Source organism: Teleopsis dalmanni, chromosome 2, assembly GCF_002237135.1.
Source record: "Teleopsis dalmanni isolate 2A chromosome 2, ASM223713v2, whole genome shotgun sequence".
NCBI lineage: Eukaryota > Metazoa > Arthropoda > Insecta > Diptera > Diopsidae > Teleopsis > Teleopsis dalmanni.
In genome coordinates this window covers 55831179-55858869 of record NC_051847.1, presented here as the reverse complement: position 1 = coordinate 55858869, position 27691 = coordinate 55831179, and the positions used below count along the sequence as shown (strand labels likewise).

Sequence of the window (27691 nt, the reverse complement as noted above, 5' to 3'; positions counted from 1 at the left end):
CTAATCACCTAACTTAAGCCAATATATGTCGTTTATTATTGTCGTGTGTACTTAATGTATAACTTTAAGGTTTGCACTTATAATTTTTATAATACAGAGTAAATTTAAAAATTTGACATAATTAAGAATTAAATTTCTTATAATTTCTATAATGCAGCGTAAAATTAAATATTTAACAGTATTAAGAACTAGATTTCTAAACGTATTGTTAGACAGAATTCTCTTGCTAATTATTACTTGATACATAGCAAACACAACACATGGAAGCTTCTAATGTTTCGATCATAATCGATCATAAACAGCTAGCAGGGAAAGTTAATATCCATAACTAACCTAATCAAAGTACTATCCGGCCATGAACTATTTACAATTCATTGCCTTACTTTACACCAGTGTTAGCGAATCTGTTTATAAGAGCACGACAAATAGTAGATGTACAGATGTATAAAGCTGGATTTCTTTAAATAAATATTCCCTAGTTTTGATAATTACTGAATAATTAACTAAAAAATGAGGTCGTTACATTAAATTTGTCCTACTTGTAGCACTACGCTAATTAAATCAGTTATGGCTTGCGTACCATCGTTTTGTTGTACTAATACGGATGTGCAAGAAACAATAACGTGATTCAGAAATGTTTATAGATTTATTATAGCTGCACCATACTGTCATAGTTCAGAATAAGTATAGTAGAAAAGTATAAAACTATCTCTAGTTTTATTAATATTTTATGTCAATATATTTGCATAAAAGATTTTCAACATCATTTACCAAAGTAATTAAGTTATATATTGACTATGCACAGCATATATGAGATACTCTACGTCAGGGCTGACCAAAGTACGGCCCTAATGTTTATACGGCTCGCGATGTTTTTAATCTACTACAATTACGCAAATTTTCTTTTGCTGTGCTGTAAAACTACATTATTTTACTATTATGGTATACCAAATAAATGAATTTAAATTGATAAATGAATAAAACTAAATTTAACATTATAACCGTATTTATAATGTTATAATGTATTTATAATAACGTATTTGTTTTTGCGGCCCTCCAATACGTACATTGTTATACGTACAGTATTAGCCCGCGATCGGGCCAATACTACTTAGTTGTGTGTGAATTCACTGTAAATCTTACCTCAAACATACGATTTAATATAAAAGTGAAAAATAAAACAAAGTAGTAGAAAATAAAAAAGCACTGAACTAAAACCGGAATAAAAATGAGAAAAATTATCTGTAGAGCTTTTATATAAATATTGAATAATAAAGGAAAAAAACAAAATTGCAATTTTACAATAAACCATCTTCAAAAGTGTTTGATTATTTTATTTAATACCATTATACCCTTATCTTATTTTATAGATTTCTTTTAACCAACAAATAACCATTTTGATGATATTTTTTTCTTTTAATTTGCATTAGCTGCTACCATTCGTGGACAGTTTGGTATTGAACATTCAATTGCCATCCAGTCTAACTGGTTTCCATTTTGATATTGTTTGGAAAAAGATTCATTATTGCACACTAAACATTTTTTTGATGAGCAAGAAATATCGAGTGATAAACCCAATATTTCCCAAGTTTTCTTAAGATCCGAAATCAGGGTTTCTATCATTTCAAAAGTGTGGAACGGTGTTGGTGCCAATCGTAATTTTTCTTCCCCTCTCGCAACTGTTGGATAATTAATTGCCTGAATGTAGTGTCCGTATTGTTGCAACAACATATCTGATATTTGTGCTGTTTTTAAGGGATCTCCAATGCGAATTGGAATGATATGACTTTCACTTTTTTCAACTGGAAAACCTGTTTAAAAAAAAATATAAATTTATATATGTTAAATGAATTAAACTTGATAATTGTGTGACGTTGATGATTTTTAATTTTTAATGGATATGAAATGTTTTTTTGGTTGTTGGGAAACTGTATTGTATATGAATTTAAAACGCCATACGAACTTGTTTAGTGTTGGGATTTATGATGAAATTTTGAATGTTATATGACTAAATAACTTTTTAAAAATATAAAGCTGTATTTTATAAATATAAAGATTTTTACCTTCATATAAAAGTCTTGATCTTAAATAATTAACGTTTTTTTGATGCAGAGCTCTTAGATTGCGTCCCTCTTCAGAAGCCAAAATTTTAACAGACTCCATAGCTCCTCGAACAACAGTTGGAGGTAACGACGTTGTGAAAATAAATCCTGCGGCATATGACCGTATCATATCTACCAAATTCGAAGTTCCAGCAATATAACCGCCAATATTACCAAATGCTTTTCCTAATGTTCCTGATATAATATCCATTTTATGTAAAAGTTCCTCCCTTTCACCTATTCCAGCACCGTGAGCACCATATAAACCGACTGCATGCACTTCATCTATAAACGTAATCGCTCCATAGGAATGAGCTACATCACACAACTCTTCCAATGGTGCAATGGCACCAGTCATGGAGTGTACAGTTTCAAATGCAACAATTTTAGGTATGTCGTAATCAACACTTTGCAACATTTTTTCCAAATGAGCAACATCATTGTGTCGATAAATATGTTTAGGTACTCCACTATTGCGTATTCCTTGTATCATAGATGCATGATTACCAGCATCAGAAAATATGTGGCAGTTTGGAAGCATTTTGGCCAATGTGAACAATGTCGAATCATTTGCAACAAAGCAAGAAGTAAAAAGTAAAGCTGCTTCTTTTTGGTGCAAAACAGCAAGCTGTTTTTCCAAACGCTCGTGTAATATGGAATTACCAGATATATTACGTGTACCACCTGCCCCAACACCATTACACTTAATTACTTCTTCAACAGCATTTTTGACATTTGGGTGTGCTGACATGCCCAAATAGTCATTTGAACACCAAACGGTGATAGGTTTCTCTCCATTGGAATGTTCGATGGCATGAGGAAATAAGCCTTCTCCAGCTAAACGGCTCACCTTTTTGAAAACGCGATAGGAGTAATCCTTTTTCTTTTTCAAAATTAAATTGTTAAAATGATCCTCATAAGGAAAAGTATTTCTTTTAGGTTCAACCGAAGTCACATTTTTTTTATTAATATTGCTAACAATATTTTTTAATGGTTCAACCTTGTTTACATCAGCACTATTTGAATAGGGGCGAGTCTCCACAGATTTGTTTAAAACATTGCTCATAACAGGACAATATGCTCCATATGTCTGAAAAAGTGTTTCTGCATAATTGCGTACATAATTTACGCTTAATCGACTCAAAAAAGGACACTGCATTTTTCAAAAAATTTACAAGCGACTCTACACTCAACCAACCTTCAGTTACGCAATTTAACTAATAGTGAATAATTTTTAATGTACTTGAAGTAGATATTTGCAATGATTCAGCACATATGTTTCAAAAGATGCCAGATTACCTGAAAAAAATTTTAAAAAAATATTTCACATTATTTAATTTATTATATATATAATTATATGCAAAGGTAATATTATTAATAATGTATATATATATACATTATTTTATTATTTGTTATACTAATTGAGGTACTTTAAAATTATTGTTAGTAGTAAAAAAAAAAATAGAAAATTGTAAGGTACTATTATGCTATGTTACATAGTACTAGTATAGATAATTTCGTAAAAATGAAATTAAGTTAATTTCGAAAGTGATCATACTCCCCAAAATTAAGGAAATCATATGTTTTTTGTTTACAAATCGAAAATCGAACGATAAAAATTACATGCTCTAAACCCCATTTGTATCTGGGAAATGTTCAAAGTTGATTATTATAACTATAAAGTATGGCATTGAATAGCTTTATTAGCTTTATTAGATTTCAGGTATGTGTATTATTATTTTTCACTCTATTTTAAATTAATGACAGTTATAGATTTTTCTCTATAATCAAAATTGAACTACTTTCAAAATATTTTCCCGGTTTTATTAAAGTCAACTAAGATTGACATTTATTTAAAAAAATATCACTTTTTCGTTATCTCAACTTTATCTTTTACTTAAAATTTATCTTACACATAGTTGCATTTGAAATGTCCTTTAATTTCAGCCTTCGTTTCAACGAAATTAATTTTATTTTTCTTAATTTCGTTCTAACTTTAAAACTAAATTTTGTATGGAAAAAACAATTTAATTTCGCTGAAATGAAGATAAAATTAAGATTTTTTGCAAAATGTGTGTCTGAACATACCATTAGGAATGTGTGTTTTATTTCACAATTGTAACCCATCGTCTGCACTGGCTAAGCTTTGGCAAGTTTTTTGCATACACTCTCACTTTTTTACTAATTTATATAAATTTTAGTTTGCAAATAAATTCATTAATTAAATTCTTAAAAATGATTTGTATTTACAATTGAATATAAATATATTAAGTGTAGTAAGTAGTAAGTATTATTTGCAATTCAATCATCAACAAACATGAAGCTTAAGAAACTCGAAAAGCAAATGCTAAAAGAAAAAATTTAATTGAATTTAATTATTACAAAAATTGAATTTATTATATAACTTGCACCGCGGGTTGTACGATTAGAATGCTTCGACGCACTATTCACGTAACTGAATTCAATTAGTGAATAATTGCGTTGTCTTGACTTAATAAGGTTGGGGAAAGATTCTGAATGATATAGTGTGAATGTAATCTTACATTTTTACTTTATTCATATATTCATTTTTATTACATAGCAAACATTTATCTTGTATCTATTTAATATTTAGTTGAACAAAAATATTTACAGTTAGAGCTAAAATAGTTCAATTATTTCGTATAAGCTTTTTTCTATATAGTATAAAAGATTTGATTCTAAATTGATTTTAGATCAGTCATTGAATAATCATGAAGCTTATAAGGAATACATAAATTAGTCAGTGAAATGGGTGGGCCTCTGCAGAAGCCCGCCAGCTATCAAAGAGTAAAAGTGCCCAGATGCACTTACTCGGAAAAGGCTCAACATTACCTTACTAACCAAAATTAATTTTAAAAAATTTGCTTTTAAAATAGTGCAGGGGACCACCAAATTTTGTTCATTTTTTAATCTTTACGTAAAAAATTATCTTCAGTAGTACTTATGGTATTGCAAAATCAGTCTACCTTTGAATGTGAAGCAAACTTCAAAGCAAAAAGTGCTAACTCATTAAAAAATGACTTGAAGGTTAATACCATTATAATTTTTGAATTTTAATTCACTAATTTATAATCATAATGAACTATCAATTTCACATATCGATTTTTTTATGTGGAAAAGATTGTCATATTTATGAAGCACGCAAAAATAAACACTTGTAACTGTGTGAACAATTTAGATAATTTTCTATATAGTTGTAGTTTGGTATTAACACCAAAAGCATAGAATGATTAAAATTGAACGAAGTATATTTCTTACGTATATTTTGTTGAATAAAATATTAACAGAGAATATGGCTTTCAGTGAGACAGACCACTGTGACCATAGAAGATTTCGTGTAGTTTTTTGTGAATAAAGATTAAATTCACATTAAAATATTCGCAATACAATCAAAATCTATTGCTATTTGAGTTAAACCATTCTTTAATAAATTATCGTTTAGATAATCGTTTAGAGAATAAAAATGATTAATACTAAAATAAACGCAATCTGATTAAAATCTATTGATGTTTGAGTTGAATCAAACTTAAGTTACTTTGTATTAACTTTTAGGAAATGAAAACTAGAGAAAATTTAAACATGCGCAATATGATTAAAATCTACTGATATTTGAGTTGAATCAAACTTAAGTTCCTTTGTATTAATTTTTAGAAAATAAAAACTATGGAATTCAATTACTATTTAAGTCAAATTTAACTTCAGTAATGTTTCTTTTCTCTAAAATAGTTTTTTGGCCACAAAGGTTGAAATTTTCATCAGGGAAATTTAGTGTGGAAACGCCATAAAAACTTAAAAGTTCGATATTCTTCAATATTCTAACTTCAAAGGAAATTAAAATAAACTATATGACGCAAATATTAAAAAAATTAAGATTTAATTTTGCTGAGAATTTGTCAGAATTTCTTAAGGAGTCGGATTGAGTCCCTTAAGTCCGTTATTGTATGCAGATAACTGAATAATGCTTTTCGTTTATAATTCTTTTCGTTTATAATATATAATACACTATAAATTTGATATTGATATTATGAAAATACAATATATATATTTGTTTTCGTCAAAAGACTTTAGTTCATATTTAAAAATAAAAATAGTGCATAGTATACACATAAGATAGGTACACGTATTCTAGTATTATTAATCATAAAAATGATATGTAAGAGAAACTTTTTATTTTATTTTGAGCTTAATTAAAAATATTACTACTGCTAAAAGTATGTTTTTAATTTGTTCAGTTATACTGAATACCTTTTTTTATTTAAAATTTTATACCCTTCACTATATATAATATAACTAACTTAAAGATATATAATTGAGGATGCAAATATAAATGTAGCTAAAATAGAAGATACAGTAACATGAACATAAAAATTTTATCTATCAATATATAATAAGAGGCATTAATATCATACATTTGTACATAAAGCACAAATATTTACAAAATTTTCGATTTTAACTACTGATAAATTTATCACCCGTTATTGAACATTTGGTATTCTGTAATAAAATTTCTTATTTTTAATACACTACTTTTTAAAGGACAAAATTTTGTTCATTCTGAATAATTGTTCTTGTTTGATCATTGTGGTGAAAATTTGAATTATTTATATTAATTTAGTTTTTTCTTTTCTTTAACAGGTTTAAATTGGGAAACAACTTGTGGTATAAGTTCAGTAAAAATAATTGTCCCAATAAAAACTAAACCTGTGCCAACGTAATGCAATAAAGTAAAAGAGTTTTTAAAATACAAAATTGAAAATAATAAAGATACAAATTTACGTAATGTCACTATAAGAGTCACAGTTAATGAGGCACATTCAGTAGTTAAAACATAAACCGAACTTATACATACATACTGAGAAACTACGTTACATAATAAATAGATAGCCGTAATGGGTACCTTTACATTTATGCCGATATTGGACAAAATTGGAACTTCGATTGGTTCACTTGCAGCCATTATAAGCGTATGACTCCAAATATTTTTGTACATAAGTAGAAACGCTGGAATTGGTAGCAGATGCTGCAAATATATAGTATATTTTAAAGCTGATGATATGATATTTTAAATTGTTTTTACCGTATAATAAAGAGCCTCATATGGATGCTTTCCAAAACGTTTATATAACATTTCTTGATAAATGCCCATATACGCAGATATGAATAAAGCTGCGGTTAAGAGCAATATGCCAATTGTCCACCAAAAGAAAACAGAAAATTGACTTTCTTCTAAGTTATCTTCTATTGGAGTCGTTGCTGTACTTTGCTATAAACAGAAAAAATAACATTTTTTTAAAATTAATAGGAAACACACATCTTACAATACTACTTACAACATTACTTCCTGAGATAATTGTACATATAACAATTCCTAGACTAATCATGAGAACGGATATATATTTCGAAGCTATATAACGTTTCTTAAGAATAATTATGCCCATTATCATATTTGCTATTAGGGAACCCTAAAAAAATACTAAGATATAAGAATTTTTTTTAATTCATACATATATTTTCGATAAGATACTTACAGCTCTAAATATCATATGAAGCGGCATTGGTATGTTAAAATCAAAAGCATAGTTATTACAAACGCTGGTTACAAAGAACATTAAGACTAAAATCGAATATTGTTTTAATCCTATTCTAGGTTTTTTTGTTCCAAAATTAGAAGTAAAAATAAATCCCTCAAGCGCAATAAACAGAAATTGCGATAGTGTAATAAGATTTCCAGATCCAGGATCCGATCTACAAGTATATTTAATATGAAATTTTATAAATGTAAACACAATATTATTAATTATAAAATTATAATATTATAACATATGTGTACATGTGATATATCATATACTACTATATAATTGTTTAATATCAATATTGAATATGAAGTTTTTAATTAAAACATTTTTTTTATAGAATTCATAAATTATATAATTTGATCATTTCTCTTTAAGTAAAAATCAGTCAGTGTTTTGTGTAATTTTTTTGTTATTTTAAGAAGAAAAAATCGTATTCAAATAATATATTAACTTTTATTAACAAATTGATAAAGTTTTAGAGAACTGAATGGTAAAAATTTAATAAATGGTATAAAAATTATTAAGAGAATATTAAAACTCAAAAACAATTAATTGAAAATAGTATAAGAGAAATATGTATGAAATATATAATATATAAATGTATTTGTTATTTACAGTAAATAATTATTTATCTTACTTCACCAATAGTTCGAGAAAAACAACATTACTGCAACATCCAATGAAGACACCTGCTATTGCCAAAGCGGGTTTCCAATTTGTTTGGTTTCGTAGCATCTAGCAATAAAGAAGTTAATTTAAGTGACCATTAAAAACATAATTTTATTTTTATATATTTATCTATTTTAATTTATAAATTATTGCAATATATTCAAATATAATATTTTAGAATTAAACAATCACATGGCGGTAAATTGATATTTAAAATAGTTCAATAAATTAGGTAATGTATTATCAATCATTAAATAATTTGTTTTAAAATTTTCTAAAAATAGAATTGTAAAGTAATTAATTAATTTTAATAATGATTTATCTGAAAATTTAAGAATTATGCTTAAAAGCGATAATGAATAAAGTATAATATAATATGTTACCGTTTTATTTATTTACTCACTTTAAAACAATTAATTTGTACTTATTACTATCACACGTCGTCTGATTATTTGCGCTAAATCATAACTTAACCTTCTTTCTGATGAAATTTATAATTCGCATTGTAAATAAGATAAGGCAACAGCTATATGTAAATTAAATTATTATTAACGTTGTTACAAGAATTTGATAAATTGCTCTGAACAGTAAAACAGGAACGATTCTTAAGCTTGTTAATGTTCATACTGCATATTTCTGTCAATATGTATTTATGTATTATTATTATGTAATGCTATATTATTAAGTTTTTTTTGTTTCTGATTAATAAATTTATTATAAAGTTTTCAATATACATTATTTTTTCCATTTTATAATATAAATATACAGTGTGAGACTTGAACACACTAAAACGATTCTTTAATTCATTGCGTTAATCAACCATAGTATATAATATATAAATATAAACAATCAGAAAGTTTAATATAATTGTATTATATATATTACAAATTTAATCCAAATTGTCATGAATTGATTTGTAATTATTTGTTGCTATCTAAGTACACGTAAAATAAAACCCAGATTAAAAATGATTTTCTTGTTTTTATTAACAGGAACACTAACTTATTGACTATAACAAACCGTTCTCAGATTGACTTGAAATGAGTAATTAGTTATCGCGATAATATTGGTATTGCACCTAGGTGGTGGCCATAATATTTCATATTCATATATATGTATAACATATGTTTTTTTTTAATCCTATAGCGCATATAAAAAAATAAAAAAAATATCCTTTAGACATACTATTTAAAATTTGTAGATAACGTTTTCGAATATAATGATATATTAAATATAAATAATTATTCATTAGCATATGTTAAATTCTAAAAGTCATGCAGAATAATGATTTTTATATGTATGGAACATAATAACTTTAAAAATTATGAAAACAAAAATGTAATTAATATATTTATTTCATAAAAAAGTTAACATATATTATATATAGTAATGGAATCGTTGTAAAACACATTAATATGTACCATTTGAACAAAGAACTTAACTTTTAAAATTGCAAATCAGTCTGTGTTCTATTTCTCTAAACTTATCGATGATGAGAAGTAGAAAAGTTTATCATCCCTGATTTGAAAGCTGAAATATGTAGTAATATACACAATTTTCAAACAAATGTGTATTTATATCTTTAATACTATGTAAAATTTATAAACACGTAAATAATAAGTAAGACGTATTCTTACTCATATGATTGTTGATTTGTTCTCCAGATAAAATTTTGTGCAACTTGGCTAAGAAATATGTATGTTAAAGTATATAAGTTATCTGTATACACATACATTTTAGCAAATTAAAGAAATAATTTTTATTCCATTGTAAAATAGTGTCATACACAATGGCTGATTTGGAGGCTGTGTTGGCTGATGTTAGTTATTTAATGGCTATGGAGAAATCAAAATGTACTCCTGCGGCGAGAGCTAGTAAAAAATTATTTTTACCTGATCCCAGGTAATTGAAATGTGTAATCTATCTATGCCCTCACATAATTTTCACATTTTTTTTCCTATAATTTTATATTAACAAGATAAGTATATTATTGTTCATTAAGTCTATTAATTAGCAGTTTAGGAAAATAATATTCAAATTTTAATTATATAAATAATAATTAGACTTTATTTCAGTAATAATCATGAAATTTAGTTATCTCGTATTTAAAGTTTAATCAAATTATTGTGTTATTGTCTAACTTGCGTGTATCGTATATGTATTCCAATTTAATATCAGTTATGTAGGTCAAATATATTGCAAAAAGCAGTAGAAAATAGAGAGCAACTCAAAATTTCTAATTAAATAATATAAAACAATTAAGTTCTTATTTTTATGTTTATTTATTTATTATAATTAATTCGAAAATACAAAATCATTCAAGTAAACAGAAGTCAGGCACTAGCTGCCTGTACTATCAGCTCTACATCATCGTATATATACATTTTTAATCATAGTTTGTGAAATAAATGATTTCAATGAGTTGCTCATAATATATTACGAACATGTTTTTTATCTCGATAATTTCCTTCATGCATATGCTTTCTAACTTATGATATCAAAGAAGGTTTCTTATAGAACAGAATATTCTTATCACGTATATGTATATGTATCACTGCTTTATTTTTCTGCAAGTATCTTTTGTTTATAATATGTAAGTGTATTATTAATGTATATTAATGTAGTATGTAATTTATATTATAAAGTAGTTTCTTTTAAAATATTTTAATAATAATGTTTAATAGATATATCATTATAAATATCAAGTAGTGTTGCTTATAAATATTATGAATATTACTTATTACTGGCATGAATATTACCAGTAATAAAAACACTCTACACAATAATTTTAATTTTTTTTAAATAAACATAACATCCTTTAAATAAACATAAACATCCTTTAATACCTTTTAATTATTTTTAATATATTTATATAGCGTGCGTAGCGTGATGCAAAAGTATTTAGAAAAGGAGAATGAACTAACATTTCACAAAATATTCAATCAAGTACTAGGTTTGTTTCCTAACACACTGTCAATATAAAGAAAAATATATTTTATATTTAAATTTTGTAGGATATATATTATTTAAAGATTTTTGTGAAAACGATTCGGAAGAACCTATACAGCAACTAAAATTTTATGAACAGGTAATTTCTTTAATTATTATTATTTAATTAATTTTAACTCAAATTTTATTTGCTTAATTTAAAATATTCACATTTTTATACAGATCAAAAAATTCGAAAAAACAGAGTGTTATGATGAAAGAAAAATATTAGCTCGAGAAATATATGACAATTTTATAATGGAGGAAATGCTCTCACATACTTATGTAAGTTTAATAAATTCTTAATTATTATAACAACTTATATTTCAATAAAATTTAATTTCACCAGGCTTAATGTCAGTTATTTAACAATGAAATTGTTAATAAATAACACACTAATTTTTGTTGAAACTTGTACATTGAGGATGGTTTACGAAGTAACTCGTAATATTTGTATAAAAAATAATTTTTTTAAAACGTATTACAAACTAACAAAAATTAATAAGTTTACTTATTAACTGACCTTAAGCGCAGTAAACTTAAATTTGATTTAATTAATTATTACAAAACACATTATTTCTATACAATACCATAAGATTAATTAAAACAACATTAGTATAATTTTTTTTAAAAAAATTTCATATAAAAATGTATTAAAAATAACATAGACCCATATTCTTTAAATATGAAAATTACATTTAATCTATATAATAAATTCTTCTTTCTATTTCTAAAGGAGTATTCAAAGGAGGCAGTTGCTAGCGTTCAAAAATATTTACTCAAAAATGAAGTTCCTTTGAATTTATTTGAGGTATGTGAAATTCATTTTTTATAAAATATTAATATGTACTTTATTTGTATGTAAATGTATATTATATTTGCGCATTTCTTTATTTTTATGTATATATTATAATTTGAATAAAATGTTACAAGTAATTGTAATCCTATTTTAAAATATGTGATCTCTACAGAGACCAACAATTCATGCGATCAGTGTCGTATTTTGGAAGTTGGGCTATGGAATAGGTCTCACCTTTTGCAATATAGTTTATAGCTAATAAAATTATTCAATTCTGATATAAGTCTGAATGGATTGTATATTCCGCCTTAACACAATCCTGATTACGCCATTATCTCTCATTGTATAAATATATTTATTTATATATTATATATTTTTATATATATTATATACATAAATATGTATATTTTTCAAAATTTTTAATTAAATAAACTTGTTGTTATTTATAAAAATTTGCAGAATTCATAGTTTATAGTTTTTTTTAAGAGCTTATAATTTTTTAATATTTATTAACAACTAAAAATCTAGTAAATATTATTTAAAACTGGAATAAGCAATCATATATTAAATATATAATAATTAATTTATTTCAATTCTACATTTTACTTTTATTTTTGTATTTATCTTAAATACAATCCTAAATAATAAAACTATGTTATAGTCTATGTATTTTAAAAGTATTTTAGGATTTTTATATTGAGTTTTAAAATATGATAAATACTTTAATTTGAATTTAAAAAAATATATAAATTTTAAAATATTCCACTTTTAAGCCTTACATAGAGGAGATTTTTAATCACTTGAAAGGCAGGCCATTTAAAAAATTTTTGGAAAGGTAAGTCTTACATACAATATTTCTAAAGAAGAAATAACAAAATACAATTTATAATTTATAACATTTAGTGACAAATTTACCAGATTTTGTCAGTGGAAAAATTTAGAGCTCAACATTCAAGTTAGTTGATTTGATGAATACTTTATCATCACAACATGAAATCATTTTCCAATGTAATTTATTTCAGTTAACGATGAACGACTTTAGTGTACATAGAATAATTGGACGTGGTGGTTTTGGAGAAGTTTATGGATGCAGAAAAGCTGATACCGGTAAAATGTATGCAATGAAATGTTTAGATAAAAAACGTATTAAAATGAAACAGGGCGAAACATTAGCTCTAAACGAACGAACTATGTTACAGATAGTTAGTACAGGGGTGTGTATGCAAATTTAGATACGTTGCTATAATCTAATATAAATATCCTATAATATATATATTTTTACAGATGGATTGCCCATTTATTGTTTGTATGACATATGCATTTCACACCCCCGACAAATTATGTTTCATCTTAGATCTAATGAATGGTGGAGATTTGCATTATCATCTATCACAACATGGAGTTTTTAATGAAGATGAAATGAAATTTTATGCTGCAGAAGTATATTTATTAATTTATTGGTTTGATACATTTAAATTACTATTATACGCTTATTTTTAGGTTATCTTAGGCTTAGAACATATGCACAAACGTTTTATAGTTTATAGAGATTTAAAGCCAGCAAATATTTTGCTAGATGAGAATGGTCATGTACGCATCTCTGATTTAGGTCTAGCGTGCGATTTCTCGCGAAAAAAACCGCACGCTTCTGTTGGAACTCATGGATATATGGCTCCAGAAGTTCTCTCCAAAGGAACACCATACGATTCTTGCGCTGACTGGTTTAGCTTTGGTTGTATGCTATATAAATTACTCAAAGGTCATTCGCCGTTTAGGCAACACAAAACTAAAGATAAACACGAAATTGATAGAATGACTTTGACAATGGTGTGTTTATAATTTATATGCATTATTACTGATTAATATATAAGCTTTTGTATATGTTTCTTAATTTAGAATGTTGAATTACCAGATTCATTTACTCCTGAACTCAAGAATCTTTTAGATTTGTTATTACAACGAGATATTGTAAAACGTCTCGGTTGTATGGGAAACGGGTATATTTATGATTTACATGGTTATAACACATATATATAAAAATCTTTTTAGTGCTGATGAAGTAAAAATGCATCCATTCTTTTCTGGTATAGACTGGAATCAAGTTTATATGCAAAAATATACACCGCCATTAATACCACCTAGAGGAGAAGTAAATGCCGCCGATGCGTTCGATATTGGCTCTTTCGACGAAGAAGATACAAAGGGAATTAAACTAACAGAAAGCGATCAAGAACTTTATAAATTTTTCCCATTAACAATATCTGAAAGGTGTGTATTATTAAATTTAAACTTATTTATTAAACTTAGTTCCTAATACTACAAATTTATATATTAATATATATATGTATTATTTTATGTTGTAATATGCTTTATCTTAATATTATCTTTATATTAAATGAATTATGCGCTCGTGTTCTATTTTTGGGGATTAGAAAGAGGCAGTAGTAAAGTTCGGCAAAATAGTATAATGAAAAATGCCTGCGATGTTATTATATTTTAGACCAAGACCTTATATAGCAGCATTCTTCGTACCTATGATAAAGAGCAACTGTAGTTTTCCTATTTACTAGTTACTCAAAAAACTGAAGCACATGAATTATGTGCTGCCCGTATTCTATTTTTGGGGATTAGAAAGAGACAGTAGTAAAGTACTGCAAAATAGTATAATGAAAAATGCCTGCGATGTTTTTATAATATAAAGTAAGGTCTTATATAGCAGCATTCTTCATATCTTTCCTAAAGAGCAACTGTACCTTTCTTATTTGCTAGTTACTCAAAAAAACAGTAATATTGCATGCCCAAAAGTGCTTGAGTGCTTCAAAAGATGTTGTCTACAGTTGAAAGTTAAGAGAGTTTTAAACAGAACTGCTTGAATGAGGGTTTCTGGTAATGATGGTAATGAATTTGATAAAGTGTTGGATTCTAATCTGTGTGAGTTTGCAACTGAAACAGTGAATTCTTTGACACCAAAGGTTACAATCATGATCCTGCTAAAGATATTTTCACACCTAAATTGATATTACTTTAAATCTCTTTGTTTAATTTATTAGCAAAGTTAATTAAATATATATAAATATATTTATAGGTGGCAACAGGAAGTATCCGAAACAGTATTTGAAACAGTTAATATAGAAACCGATAAAATTGAACAGAAGAAAAGAGCTAAGCAAAAGCAGCATTTTGATGCCGACGAAAAGGAGTCCGATTGCATTTTACATGGTTATATAAAGAAATTGGTGGGATCTTTTGCATCGTTATGGCAAACGAAATATGCTAAATTATATCCGAATCGGTAAATTTTTCTTTCGTTATATATTTAAATATTGAATATACTTGTATATATTAATTATTGTATTTTTGATTTTAGTCTAGAATTGCATTCTGAGAGTGGAAACAATAAGCCTGAATTGATTTTTATGGATCAAGTTGAGGATATTTCTTCAGATTTTATTGTTTATAAAGGAGAGCAATGTATTCAAATACGTATCAATGACGGTACGCGTGATGGTAGAATTATTTTAACGAACTCTGTAAGAATTTTATTAAATTTATATTTGTATATATATAAAATTATCTAATAATGAATATATATTTTATTATAGGATGAAATTGGTTTAAAGGAATGGGCCTCTTCTTTAAAATCAGCTCATAAAGTTTCACAGGAACTTTTAGGTTCAATGGCCAAAAAAGCTGGTAAAATTTATGGAAGTGAACGAGATGCTAACAAGTCGATGTACATAATAAACACTAATAATACTATATCAAAAAACGTAAATGGATCCAACTAATAAATTTTACACAAATATAAGTAAATAATTTTAAGTTAAACTAACTTATTCGAAATAAATATTATTTTACATGTTTAGAGATAAATATATACACATATATTTATTTATTTTTTTGTTAGAACTTTATGTTGTCTGTAATTTTTATTTATTGTATTTTTTAATTGAACAGTCTTGTGTTTTAATAAATTTTTAACACGTTAAATATGGAATTTGCAAACAAAAAAACTATAAAAAATTATTGTGTTTGTATCCATTGTATTATTTAGTTACAGCTATACATTTAGTTTGAGTTATGAGTTTTTTTTAAAGAAGATTTAATAGTTTCTCAGTGTAAAATGAACTCAGATTAATCACTGGTTTCTTAAATGGACATGTTCCTTTTAAGTAGCATCTTTTAAAAATCGGAATCGAAGTCATTGTTAAATCATATGAAAATTTAAGTCTTGAATTAAGGAATTTTATTAGGTTTATCAACAGCTTTAATTTGTCCAGGTTATCTTAAGAGACTTTTATCTAGAATAGCATAATATAACTCAAAGGACCAGGTACACTGACAACGGCTCTGTTTAATAATAATCATATTTAAATAAGCAGTCTCTAAAATTTTTGTGAATAGGCAGTTAATTTCAAAAGCTTTAAATAAATGCAGTTTAATTCTTACAAAAACTTTTAAACGAATTATTTGCTACCTGGTTATTAATATTCACAAATAATTTATCTGTTAGTAGTATCTAATTTAATTAGTTCCATATTTTTTTACATAGACAATCATATGAAGAATATGCGATAGATTACGCAGTGCTAATAAAGCGTAGATGGAAAACGATATCTCAAAGAGAATATGCACTATCACAAATGTTATACAGTGCATAAAGTTTTTGTATGTATGTAAATCTATTTATAAAACACCAAAAGATCGTATTTCGTATTTAAATATTTTATTAATATATACATATGTATATATATATATATTATATAACAAAACTATATGATCTATACATATTAATACCTATAACTAATTGCTTACAATTAAACTCTATATATATATATATATATTTAAAAAATAATGATATTCAATATTAATAATATTAATTCATCCATTTCTGACAATTAGAAGCTCCACACATGCATTGAATTTTATTAGCATCGTCCTCAATATCAAATTTGTAATCATATGAAAGCTTTAAAAAAAAAATCCAAATGAAATTGAAAGATTAAAAAACCAAAAAGTTGAAAATATACCTCTTCCCCTCTGCTTATTCTACGCTTAGCAAATATTATTATACGCACTTCGCGGTCTACTTCAACTATTTCAGTGACACAGTTTGGATTGCACGAATGATTTATGTATCTAGCCAAGCCTCCTGATAAAGTAGCATCTACAACTCTATTTTCATCTAAGCGAAACATATATATGCCGCGATTCTAAAATTATAAATACAAATTTTTAAAAAATATTATTTTCATGTATTCCATGTTATTATATTACTTTTGCTTCGTATTGCTTTTCTCTTATTTCGGAAACTTCTGTGCGTATAACTTCCCCAATGTATTCGATTATCATAGTATGTCTTTCTATATCTCGGGCTGCATATAAACCTAGACCCTGAATTTTAGATCTGAAATTGTACACAGATAATTTGTTATATTAAATTAACAAAATCATTTTTAATTATTAACCTTGCCAAATACACATTATAGCGCCATTCTTGCTTCATTTTTTTATATTGAGAACTCTTAGAGTGCACAAATTGTTTACTATAAGGACATGCAACTTCACCAGCTACAACAACAGGTGTATTGTTTGTTATACGAAAAGCTGTACTTGTACGCTGTGTATGTGGTTTTCGTAAGCAGAGCAACTGGCGTTGCTTTTGTTCAGTACGGGCAGCACCAGAAGGATTAATGGCTAATGGTAGTTCTAATAAGTGGTTTCGACCATATTTAAACCGATACTCCGTTAACGTTTCCACACCAGGCAAACTTTCCAAAATACGCACTATCGATGGTTCTGTGAGACCAAAAAGATCTTCACCCGCTATGAACTGAGGAAAAAGTTGTAATAACTTGTTCTCGTTTCGCATTCTTACAATGGATTCTAAAATTGGTCTCCAAGCGGCTTTCGGTGTTTCAGCTCGGAATTCAACATCCTTTTCCGATGGATCATCTATTTGAATACGAAATTCTGGACGACCGGCGACTTCAGCTATAGAACATACGTAGCGGGATCGTTGATTAACGTGTTTCATTGACCAATAAATACGAATCTAAATAAAAACATAAATAAATTTTTAGTCGCACTCTCACAAATATTCATTTCTAGAATTATATACAAACTTCAATTATTTGTTTCAAATATTTAAAGAATATGGATAATCTGGTGTCATTTTTTCAATCAAGATGCACTTTTAGTGCAATATTCATTTTCGATTGGTAAATCTGTGGCAAAATGTATAACACTAGAGATTAATATATAACTCTATAGATATTTTGCCAGAATAGCAAGATTACCCTTAAATTGACAGCTGCTTCATATGATTTGACAGATAAATTGTGATTTATTCGATATATGTATCAATGAAGAACGACTACAAAAATGTTATATTACTCTAAAAATGTTCGATTTTGTTAGATTTAGAGTAAATCTAGATTGAATCCAAATTTACCAATCGAAAACTGTCATAAGAAAATAATAAGGTTGTAGGTTTCCATTAGAGATCCTAGCCCAACAGAAATCATTATTATTTTCTTATGAAGGCTAAAATTAGTTTCGTTGAGAATTTCCTAATCCCTGATATGACTGGGAGCTTTCGACGTAGAATTGTGATTTTTATTTAAATTTATATAACTTCGTCATATGTTATGTACTTTAAATCTACATAATTCATATTAAGTAATTTCTAATGAACTGAATGTACTTACGGATTTGTATCCAATAGGATATATACAATCTGCTGTGTGAAATGAATGCAATTGATGCGGTAGAAGTTGGCCCATATTCAAAAGTGTAAGACTTCCTATCCGCAATAAGTTGCTACTATCATGATGATACATTACATTGGACATTTGACGTACTTCATCTCTGTCTATAAACACACGTCGATGCACAATTAACGAAGATATTTCATTCTCTTTTTCCGTGCGGAGAGTATGTGTCTGGCAGATTATAGTTTTGTTTTTATAAAAGGCACATTGTTCCTTAATAGCGCAGGCAAGATGATACACTGCATTGCATCTTGTTTTAAAACATTTAATTGTAGCTCCAATTTTTTGGCAAGATGTACAATATTGATTAAATGATATATGCAACGCAGATGGAAAATTCATCAGTCCACCACTTAGCGTTTCGTAAACGCCATTAGACCATAAAGCACAATTTAAATGTACCTTCAATTAAAATAAGATATTAGTAAAACTATATATTAACATATAAATATATAAATACCCATTTATCGACGTCAAAATTTAGCAATCTGGATGGACCATTGGGCCAGCCATCACCTCTTTGACTACATAGAACACATTGTCGAGTGTCAGGTGCTGTGCTTTTAATATTTTTGTTCAATAAGGCAGAAAGATTACTTTTCGCTAAAGAAGTTGTTTCAAATTGCTCTTCACCCTTTTCCACTCTGCTACTATTGTTTTGCACATCATTTTGAAAGCAATTTTTGCTATAATATTTAAATTTTATTTGGTTTGGTACATTTGTATTAATACTACTCTCTGATAATAACGGATTTAAGTTGCAAGACGTTTCTACAGCACCAGGACCAGGTTCATTATCAAACTTTAACGCTTTTGGTAATTTAAATGGTTTGAATTTCTGTGGGTTTTCTGTTGACTGGTTCTTTTCACTTGCTAAGAAATTAACATAGCATATTTTATTACAAAATATCAATTTCGAACTTTGCTTTGACGAGTTGATAGACTTTTTAGAATTAAATTTATTTTGTTGATTTTGTACACCAAAGCGTTTAATGTTATCTCCACAAAATCTGCATATTTTAACAGAACCATTTAATATTTTTTGCATGCTTATAGATTTTGACTTTGATTTTCCATTAGTAGAAATTGTTTCTTGATTATTAACATCTGGAGGTTTGTCAATTATTTTATAACTTGTGGGAGGAGTAATATTAAGAATGTTGGCCAGGTCCTTCAAAATTCGTAAAATATGATTTGCATTTGCCATTGATATTGATAAAATAACATTTTTTTTTCCTGTTTTTACTTCTTTTTCCTGTTTTCTGTAAAATATTCAAATTGATTTATATAGGTTAACATATATTTATATATTTAGATAAATAATTTGTAAATTATTAAACAAAATTATTGTTACGAACCTCATAAATGTATCGTTTTCACATTTTTTTTCTTGTGACTTGTCAATTTTCTTTAATGTTTGCTTTAAAATCATGTTTACTGATTTCTTTTTAAATAAAGTTGGTTGAACTAAAGGTATTATAGGAGACATACGATCCAAACAATGATTAAATTTTTCGCTTACTGTACATATTCCAGGATGTGAAGAATATAACAAATTACATCGACCCGTACACTTATCTTCCGAACAATATCTTAGACGTGTGATATTATTTTCACCATTAGTTATATCTATTGGTTCAATATTTCTTTCATTAATGCTTGTTACAAAACGTATAAAATTCTCATAATCATTTTTGTATATGAGTGGTGAGAACTCTTGATCGTAAAAATCATTCTGAATTGTTGGTAAATGTTTATCTTCATTAGATTCGGAACCACTAAAACGTTTTGCATCGTATAATGATGTTACATGAGTTCTTAGTGCTTTCCCATATTCATCAGAACAATCCATTGCTTGTTCCTTGTACTCTTTTATGTTTCGTGTACCACGTGTCGAGTTGCTATACGCACCATACAATGAGCATGCACCATAAGTTCGATTGAGCAATGGTTCAAGCACTTGGAGTGGCTGCATCTGACGAATATGACCCATTAAATTATCAACATAACTATCATGATCTTCCTCCATTTTAGATATTTTTCTTTGTCGTTTCTTACCAGCAAGTGCATTTGGTACTGTTGTTGCAGGCTCCGCAGCAGTTTGTGCCAATATTTTATTTGCATTATTTGTGAGTTGACGACGCTGCTTTTGATAATCTCGTTTTCTTTTTTTTCTTAATTCCAGATCAATAAAACCACTTTCAGGTTTTATAATATTGCTACATTCTACTGGAGAAGGTCTAGTGTTCTGTTTTTGTATAAGTAAGTTATTCGTGGCTACAGAGCTCACTAACTGCGTTGTGTTAATTGTTTTAGGTGGCTCAATCGTCTTAGAGACAGTTATATTATTGGAAACATCCTTAGGTGCACTATCTAATTTATTCACATTTACTGTAGAATTTTGTGCTGATGTATTTGTAATTTGTTGTATGTTGTAAGTACGCTGATCACTTACAATTGTTGTTTTAATTGGTATATTGTGTTCCGTAGAAGTGATATTTAGTATCTGATCTTTTCTGTAATATTAAAAATAAATATAATATATTAGTATATGTAATAATAAGAAAAATAATTTTATATACCCAAAATTTTTAGTATCCGTAGATTTAATGCTAGAAATGTTAACAGAGCTAGTGTTTTTGCATTTTACTTCTTTATTCATGCTCGACAGGGATTGATTATTTTCTGATACAGCTAAACTGACATTTGGCGGCAATTCTTTTTGACTTATTTCATTATTTGATAATGATCTTTGTATTGGAACTGAATGATTGCTGGATAATTCAGATTCATATTCTGGTACTGTCATTTGTACGGAAAAAAGGTTTTCTGGTAGTTCGTGAGATATATTTGGATTAGATACAAAAGACGTTTCTTTAGAAATGATATTGCTTGTTTTAAGTTTAACTTTATTTTGAATGATATCAGATTCTTCCGTGCTTATATCTTGGTTTTGATTCGTAGCAGGGTTGTTTTCAGTTTTTGTCACGACCTGCTGCGGATAATTTACTGGAGATGCGGCTGTAGCAGGCACAGGAGGTATGACTGGCCGAGCAAGTTGGGCTTCTAATGAACTTACTAAACCTAAACATGGAGCACGTACGTTGCCCACTTTGCGTGCTGATGGAATGTTATTACACAAGAGTAGTGTTGAGCCTTTTGAAACTGATGCCGCATTAGAATTTGAAGTTATATCAGTTTTTTGAATTGCGTTAGAATTTTGTAGTAATTGCTTAAGTAGAACGTTTTGTGAGTCCTCTAATTTAGGCACTGAAATTTGCACTGTGTTTGGTTCACCTTCTTGCATATGTTGATAACTTTTTGTTTCATATGTATTATCAATTATTTGATTGTTGTCCAATTCTGTTGTATTTGTAACATTACTATTAGCAATTATATTAGATAGCTCTGTACTTTCAATAGAAATGTTTTTTGTTTCTATGGCTTTATCGGTATCAAATTTTTTCTCCTCAAATGTTTTTAATGTACTTTTATACTGCTTTTGATTTTGATTTATATTAGCCGTATCTAAATTCAACTTTTTTCTTTCTAGGCCGCTATCCACAGTTTTAACATTATTTGATTGTAGTGCTAGAGAAACTGAAGTTGTATTCTGTGCTATCTCTACGGATTGTGATGTTGTCTTTAGTTGAGTTGTTGTTAATGCGGTTAATGTTACAGGTTTGGTTACATTAAGTTTTTTCTTAAAGGCATCTGTACAGGTAACAGTATTACTAATGTTTGACTTTTGTTGCTGGGTAATATTACTTTTCGCTATTACTAAGGATATATTTTTGGGTATACTTATTAATGGTGTGGTATGTAATTTTGCTGCGATATTATCACTTGTTAGCGTAGTATTTGTATGGGAGTCAATTGTCGAACTTGGAATTACAGTCGAGTTTGTTCCGATTTTATTTGTATATTGTTGAGCTGGTGCTCGCATATTTGTATAAGTAGTATATTTTAGGGTTTTTGATTGTTGTTGTACTAAAATCTCTTTTGGGTTTGCTGGTTTTATTTCTGAGCAGAATGTTAAAAGACCTTCATTGCGATTCACTATTTTCCTTTTAATATCTTCAGATAAAGACACTTCTGTTCTATTTGAAAAGTTTGTTTCTTCCATAACTGATTTTTCCTTGACTACAGTTTTGAATGGAAGAGTTTTTCTATTACTCTCCAATGTAGCCCCAAATTCATTTTTTTTTATTATTTCAGCTATTGAAGTTTCTGTACTTAAGTCCTTCTTTTCCACCATTATACATGCTGCGTTGTCTCTAGAAATCGTTATTGGTGTAATAGTATTTTGTGTTGAATCATCGCCAATATTTTGTTTGGGTTTAGTTGCAGTTATTGTAATAACGCCTGGAGTAGCTTGTACAGAGTTTTGCATTGTTAGTGATGTTTGAGGTATAATAATAGGCACTTTTTTACTTAACACTTTAGCTTGCACTATTTTAGCTGTAGATACTGGTTTAATTTGCAGCTGTGATAATGACACAATAGTTGGATGCGTTATTTTAGGTCCACGTTTAACGTTTACAAAATTGTTGACATTTATTGTATTTTGTTGTTGCTGCTGTTGTGCAATGTTAGGGGGCTGAGTGTTTTTCTGGTTATCAGGAGTTATATTAGGCGTTATAAGTGAGGTGGAGTTGAGTGGTTTTAGCAAAGGTACTGAAATTGTTGTGTTCCCTATTGAAACTTTAGCAGTTGTTTGGGTGACTTCGGGCGGTAGTTTCTTAGACGCAACCATTATAGGTTGATTTCTTAAAGTAGAATGTAATGTTACCCTATTCCACAAGCCTGGTGTGGATTGAACACCGGTATTAGAATTTAAAGTAGTAATTCTACTATACGATGGAGCACTCTGTCGTATAATATTAATATTCGCGGGCAAATTTTTTTTACCATTGTTATCGGTTTTCTTTTGAAAATTTGCAATGCTTAACTCTTGTGATGAGGGTATTAAAACTAATTCAATTTCATCGGATGATGAGCCTGGAAATGATGATATATTTATTGTGTCACTGGTGCTAATGGTTGATGAAGTTATGTCATTTCTGGTTATTTTTTGTGGAGTGTTCGTCAATGATATATGACTAAAGTCTGTTAATGAAGTAGTACTGGTCGTAGCACTGGACGTTATGTTTTTATTGTCCTTATCTTTAGACTCTGTAAATTCCATTATGTTTGGCGCAAAAACAACGCATTCATTTGATCGGTCAGCTTTAACAGAGTTGTTCAAATTCTTGATATCTTTATCAACTTGCAATTTTTCATCCGAGTAGACACTGAATTCGGTGCTGGTTGAAGTTTCACTTTTCTGTTTATTTGCTTCATCTTGCAGGGATTCATCAATTGTTTTTGCTTGTATTATATTTGGATTATCTGTATAGTTCCATATTAGTTTGCTTCCACTGATATCAATTTTAATTTTCTTGTTGTTGTCATCATCGTTGGTATCAATGGAGCGTTTGATACAATTCTTATCCATTTAATTACAGTCTGAAGCAATTTGCTTAATTCTACTTAAATACATTTATTTTCTATTTAGGCGATGATAAGTATATTTATACACAAATATAACAAATATTAACCTGTTCACTTCAACTTAGTCCATACATGAATTTATTTTAATTTAAAACGATGATGCCACTTTATCGCTAATATTTAATAATAATATTCTGTACATGTATAATATGTGTATGCAAGGTGTATCTTCATAGTTATAGAAACGATGAAATCATGCAACACAACACAACAAATTTCCATGATGAAAATTGAAGCAAAGAATATTGGCAGAAACTGAAGGTGTGAAAAAATACATAAAGGTTTTCAATGAAGCTCTAAAATGTATAAAAAAAAACTGTAAAACTATAAACTATAAAAAATATTTTTATACCAAAATATTTAGATAATTTAAGGGCCAATTTAAGTGAATAATGTTAAAACGTTATGAATATTAAAATTCTTAATTTCAGAAAAGGTTGTTATGTTATAAAACTATTTATTCACGAATACCAAAGATTAATTTTTATCTATATTTTGTTAACATGATAACAAAAATTAATTCTGTTAAGTAGGATAGTAAAAACATTTGAACAATATTATAAGATATTAAGATATTAGAGAATTCTTTTACGATTTATATTTAAAAAAGCAGCGGTATTCAGATGTGCTTGTTATTTAGACGTAGTTTTGTAATTTGTAAAAGTTGAAAAATGGCTTGAGCGCAAATCTGAATTCTTTCTCGATAAAGTTGCAAAATTAAGCTATCTACGTAAGTGATTTTATTTTTGTTTGTATTGTTTTATATAAAATAAGGATTTTTACAAGAAATGAAAAAAAATTAAAAATAAAGTAAAACTTGCGTTTTTTGTATATATTATCTTTTTTTGTTCCCTGTATTATTTTCTTGTCAAATAACGTTACTGAGTTACCGAGTTAACTTATTACTGAGGTATCAAGTCTAACATCTGATAGTAGTATTCAGTGAAACATCAGACCTGATTTTTACTGCAAAGTGTTGTAATTTTAACTTTCAATATTTAATTTAAAATTTAAAGCGTTTAAAAAAATAATAAATAAGGATATATTAAGAGAAATAAAAACGTTTTGCTGTAAATATAATTTAACTTTTTCCACCTCTTCCGGTTCTGTTTTTATTACAATGAAGAAATACTTTGTGATAGTTATGTGTCAATTCGTACTGTACAAAAAATTTATCACACTGTAAAAACGAAAGCTTGGAGTGATATGCTGTTGCTTAATAGGAAGGAAAATAGGTTAAATTACCGCAGAAAGTGTGAATTAAAGAAAACCATATACTTATAGTTTTTTTTGTATATTCTTTGTTTGATTAAGCGTTTTTAATTATAATTACTGTTGTCACCATGAAGTTGACCCCCAAACAATTCAAATTTGGAGTAAAATTTAAGCCGGTGGTCAATAAAAGTTATTGGTGAGCAATAAAGATCAAACTATACAATGCATTATCGATTTAACGTTTTAATTTATATTTTCATTATAATTATATTTATATGTATGTATATATATGTATAATTATATTTATATACATAGTTGTAGCTACGTTGACGTTCTACAACTTAATTTTTGGACTAACTTTTGAACTGAGAGAATCAATCAAATTTATTGGTGTTGAATTAGTAGTCGGGCGAATGTGATGTTTAGTTCACAAATCTATTGCTTGTACTAAATTTAGTACATTTAGGGTCAGTAATGATTTAGAATTCTTACTACATGCCTTTCTTACAAATAACTACAGTGAAATTCACCTAACTCGAATCGTCAAGGGGACGGCAAAAAAGTTCGAGTTAGGGAAAATTTGAGTTATAATGAAAACACTTTTTTTGGTTTCCACCAAATTTTTTTTTATTTAAAATATTCAGTTACTTTTAACCAACCATAGTATTAAATAATTTGAATATACACACAAAATTTTTAATTAAAATATTCGATTATATGTATTGGTTTTCTGTTTACTTATTGTTCTTTTTCTATATAATTTTCTAAATTATTTAATTGAAATATATTATCCAGTGCGTTTGCTCTGGAATGAACAAATGTTCAAATTGTCTTGAATCGCATCTTTATTTGCAGCAATTGTGTCTGCAAACTGCTCTTCACCTTTTCTCTAATAACAGAGGTAGATTTTTTGCTCTTGCAGTAATTATCCATTGTAATATAGCTTCATCCACGTCATCATATTTACATATTGTCATCCGTTTACGTTTATTATTACAAAACTCTCTTTCAAAGTTGTCTTTATTTTTTAAGATCGTTAATAAAGTGTTAGAAGAAATTTTTAGGCTATATCTTTTTTCTCTTTGTCACCTTTTTCTACTTCAATAATTAAATTAATTAATTTTCAAACATTTCAAATTTCTTTTACTCATGTTTGTGATTGAAAGTTTACTGCTTCACTGATAATAAGCACAACTTTATCATTGCATTAAGTAAATTTACAATAATGAGTGTTGCCGAAAGTTAGAATCCAATATTGTAGCGCAAATTAAAAAAGTAACTGATAAAAGTATTTGAAAATATAAACGCAAAACAAAAATTCGAGAGGTGGAGATGAATTTAAAGGAAAGTCGTAAAAAGCTATGAATTTTTACTTTCAGTTACGGAAATATTCGAATTAGGGGAATTCGATATATGAAGAAAAAAATACAAGGAAGAGTTGTTGAAAATTCAAAGTTCGTACATAGGAGTTCGAGTTGTGGAAATATTCGACTTAGGGAAGTTCGAGTTCCCTTTTAACTGTACTTTAAAAAAGATCCATTTATTTGAAATTCCATCTTATATATACTATATATACATTAAGACGGATGATATCTTTCAAAACTTTAATGTATTTATTAAAGGTAGAGATTAAAATAAATGTACAAAATCTAGTCTATATAAAATAAAATAATTTAGTTTTTTTTTTAATATTATATAATATTATTAAATAAAAAATATAAGACGAAATTTTCAAGATCTTCGTTGTTTCAACAAGATTATTTATTTATATTAATTCTACTTATTTCGTATTCACATTTACATATTTCTTATATTAAAAAAATTTAATTTTCATTTGTGTATAATATTTATTATAAAAATTTTTTATTAAAATCCAGTTTGAAATAAAATGATATATTTCATGTTAGAGATTTTGGAAGTAATACTACATAGAATTTTGAAATGAATAAATTAAGAACCGGTTTATGTTTATTTTAAGTTTGATATAATTATAAA

The 27691-nt window shown here is 27.4% G+C and overlaps 4 protein-coding genes across 4 annotated transcripts; 1 reads left to right on the top strand and 3 right to left on the bottom strand.

Moving 5' to 3' along the window:
* Positions 1–1303: 1303 nt before the first annotated feature.
* Positions 1304–4205, bottom strand: LOC119678444 (5-aminolevulinate synthase, erythroid-specific, mitochondrial). Its single transcript, XM_038090273.1, has 3 exons — positions 4191–4205; positions 2064–3401; positions 1304–1811 (listed from the first exon to the last, which is right to left on the bottom strand). The coding sequence occupies exons 2-3, from the start codon at positions 3259–3261 to the stop codon at positions 1417–1419; spliced, it is 1593 nt and encodes a 530-aa protein (XP_037946201.1). The 5' UTR covers positions 3262–3401; positions 4191–4205; the 3' UTR covers positions 1304–1416.
* Positions 4206–6310: 2105 nt separating this feature from the next.
* On the bottom strand, positions 6311–8888 carry LOC119678445 (UDP-xylose and UDP-N-acetylglucosamine transporter). The gene is made up of 6 exons (XM_038090274.1): positions 8772–8888; positions 8337–8434; positions 7652–7868; positions 7454–7585; positions 7201–7386; positions 6311–7143 (listed from the first exon to the last, which is right to left on the bottom strand). The coding sequence occupies exons 2-6, from the start codon at positions 8432–8434 to the stop codon at positions 6730–6732; spliced, it is 1047 nt and encodes a 348-aa protein (XP_037946202.1). The 5' UTR covers positions 8772–8888; the 3' UTR covers positions 6311–6729.
* Positions 8889–9894: 1006 nt separating this feature from the next.
* Positions 9895–16009, top strand: LOC119679904 (G protein-coupled receptor kinase 1). The gene is made up of 16 exons (XM_038092494.1): positions 9895–10064; positions 10147–10270; positions 11245–11321; positions 11383–11456; positions 11540–11641; positions 12093–12167; positions 12929–12990; positions 13059–13110; positions 13178–13369; positions 13440–13595; positions 13656–13982; positions 14052–14152; positions 14205–14423; positions 15241–15447; positions 15523–15685; positions 15758–16009. Exons 2-16 carry the CDS (start codon positions 10158–10160, stop codon positions 15941–15943), a joined length of 2106 nt encoding a protein of 701 aa, XP_037948422.1. The 5' UTR covers positions 9895–10064; positions 10147–10157; the 3' UTR covers positions 15944–16009.
* Positions 16010–16941: 932 nt separating this feature from the next.
* LOC119678846 (histone-lysine N-methyltransferase trr-like) lies at positions 16942–24654 on the bottom strand. The gene is made up of 8 exons (XM_038090916.1): positions 21511–24654; positions 20287–21444; positions 19389–20190; positions 18866–19330; positions 17624–18210; positions 17433–17562; positions 17186–17368; positions 16942–17124 (listed from the first exon to the last, which is right to left on the bottom strand). Exons 1-8 carry the CDS (start codon positions 24423–24425, stop codon positions 17032–17034), a joined length of 6333 nt encoding a protein of 2110 aa, XP_037946844.1. The 5' UTR covers positions 24426–24654; the 3' UTR covers positions 16942–17031.
* Positions 24655–27691: the final 3037 nt, after the last annotated feature.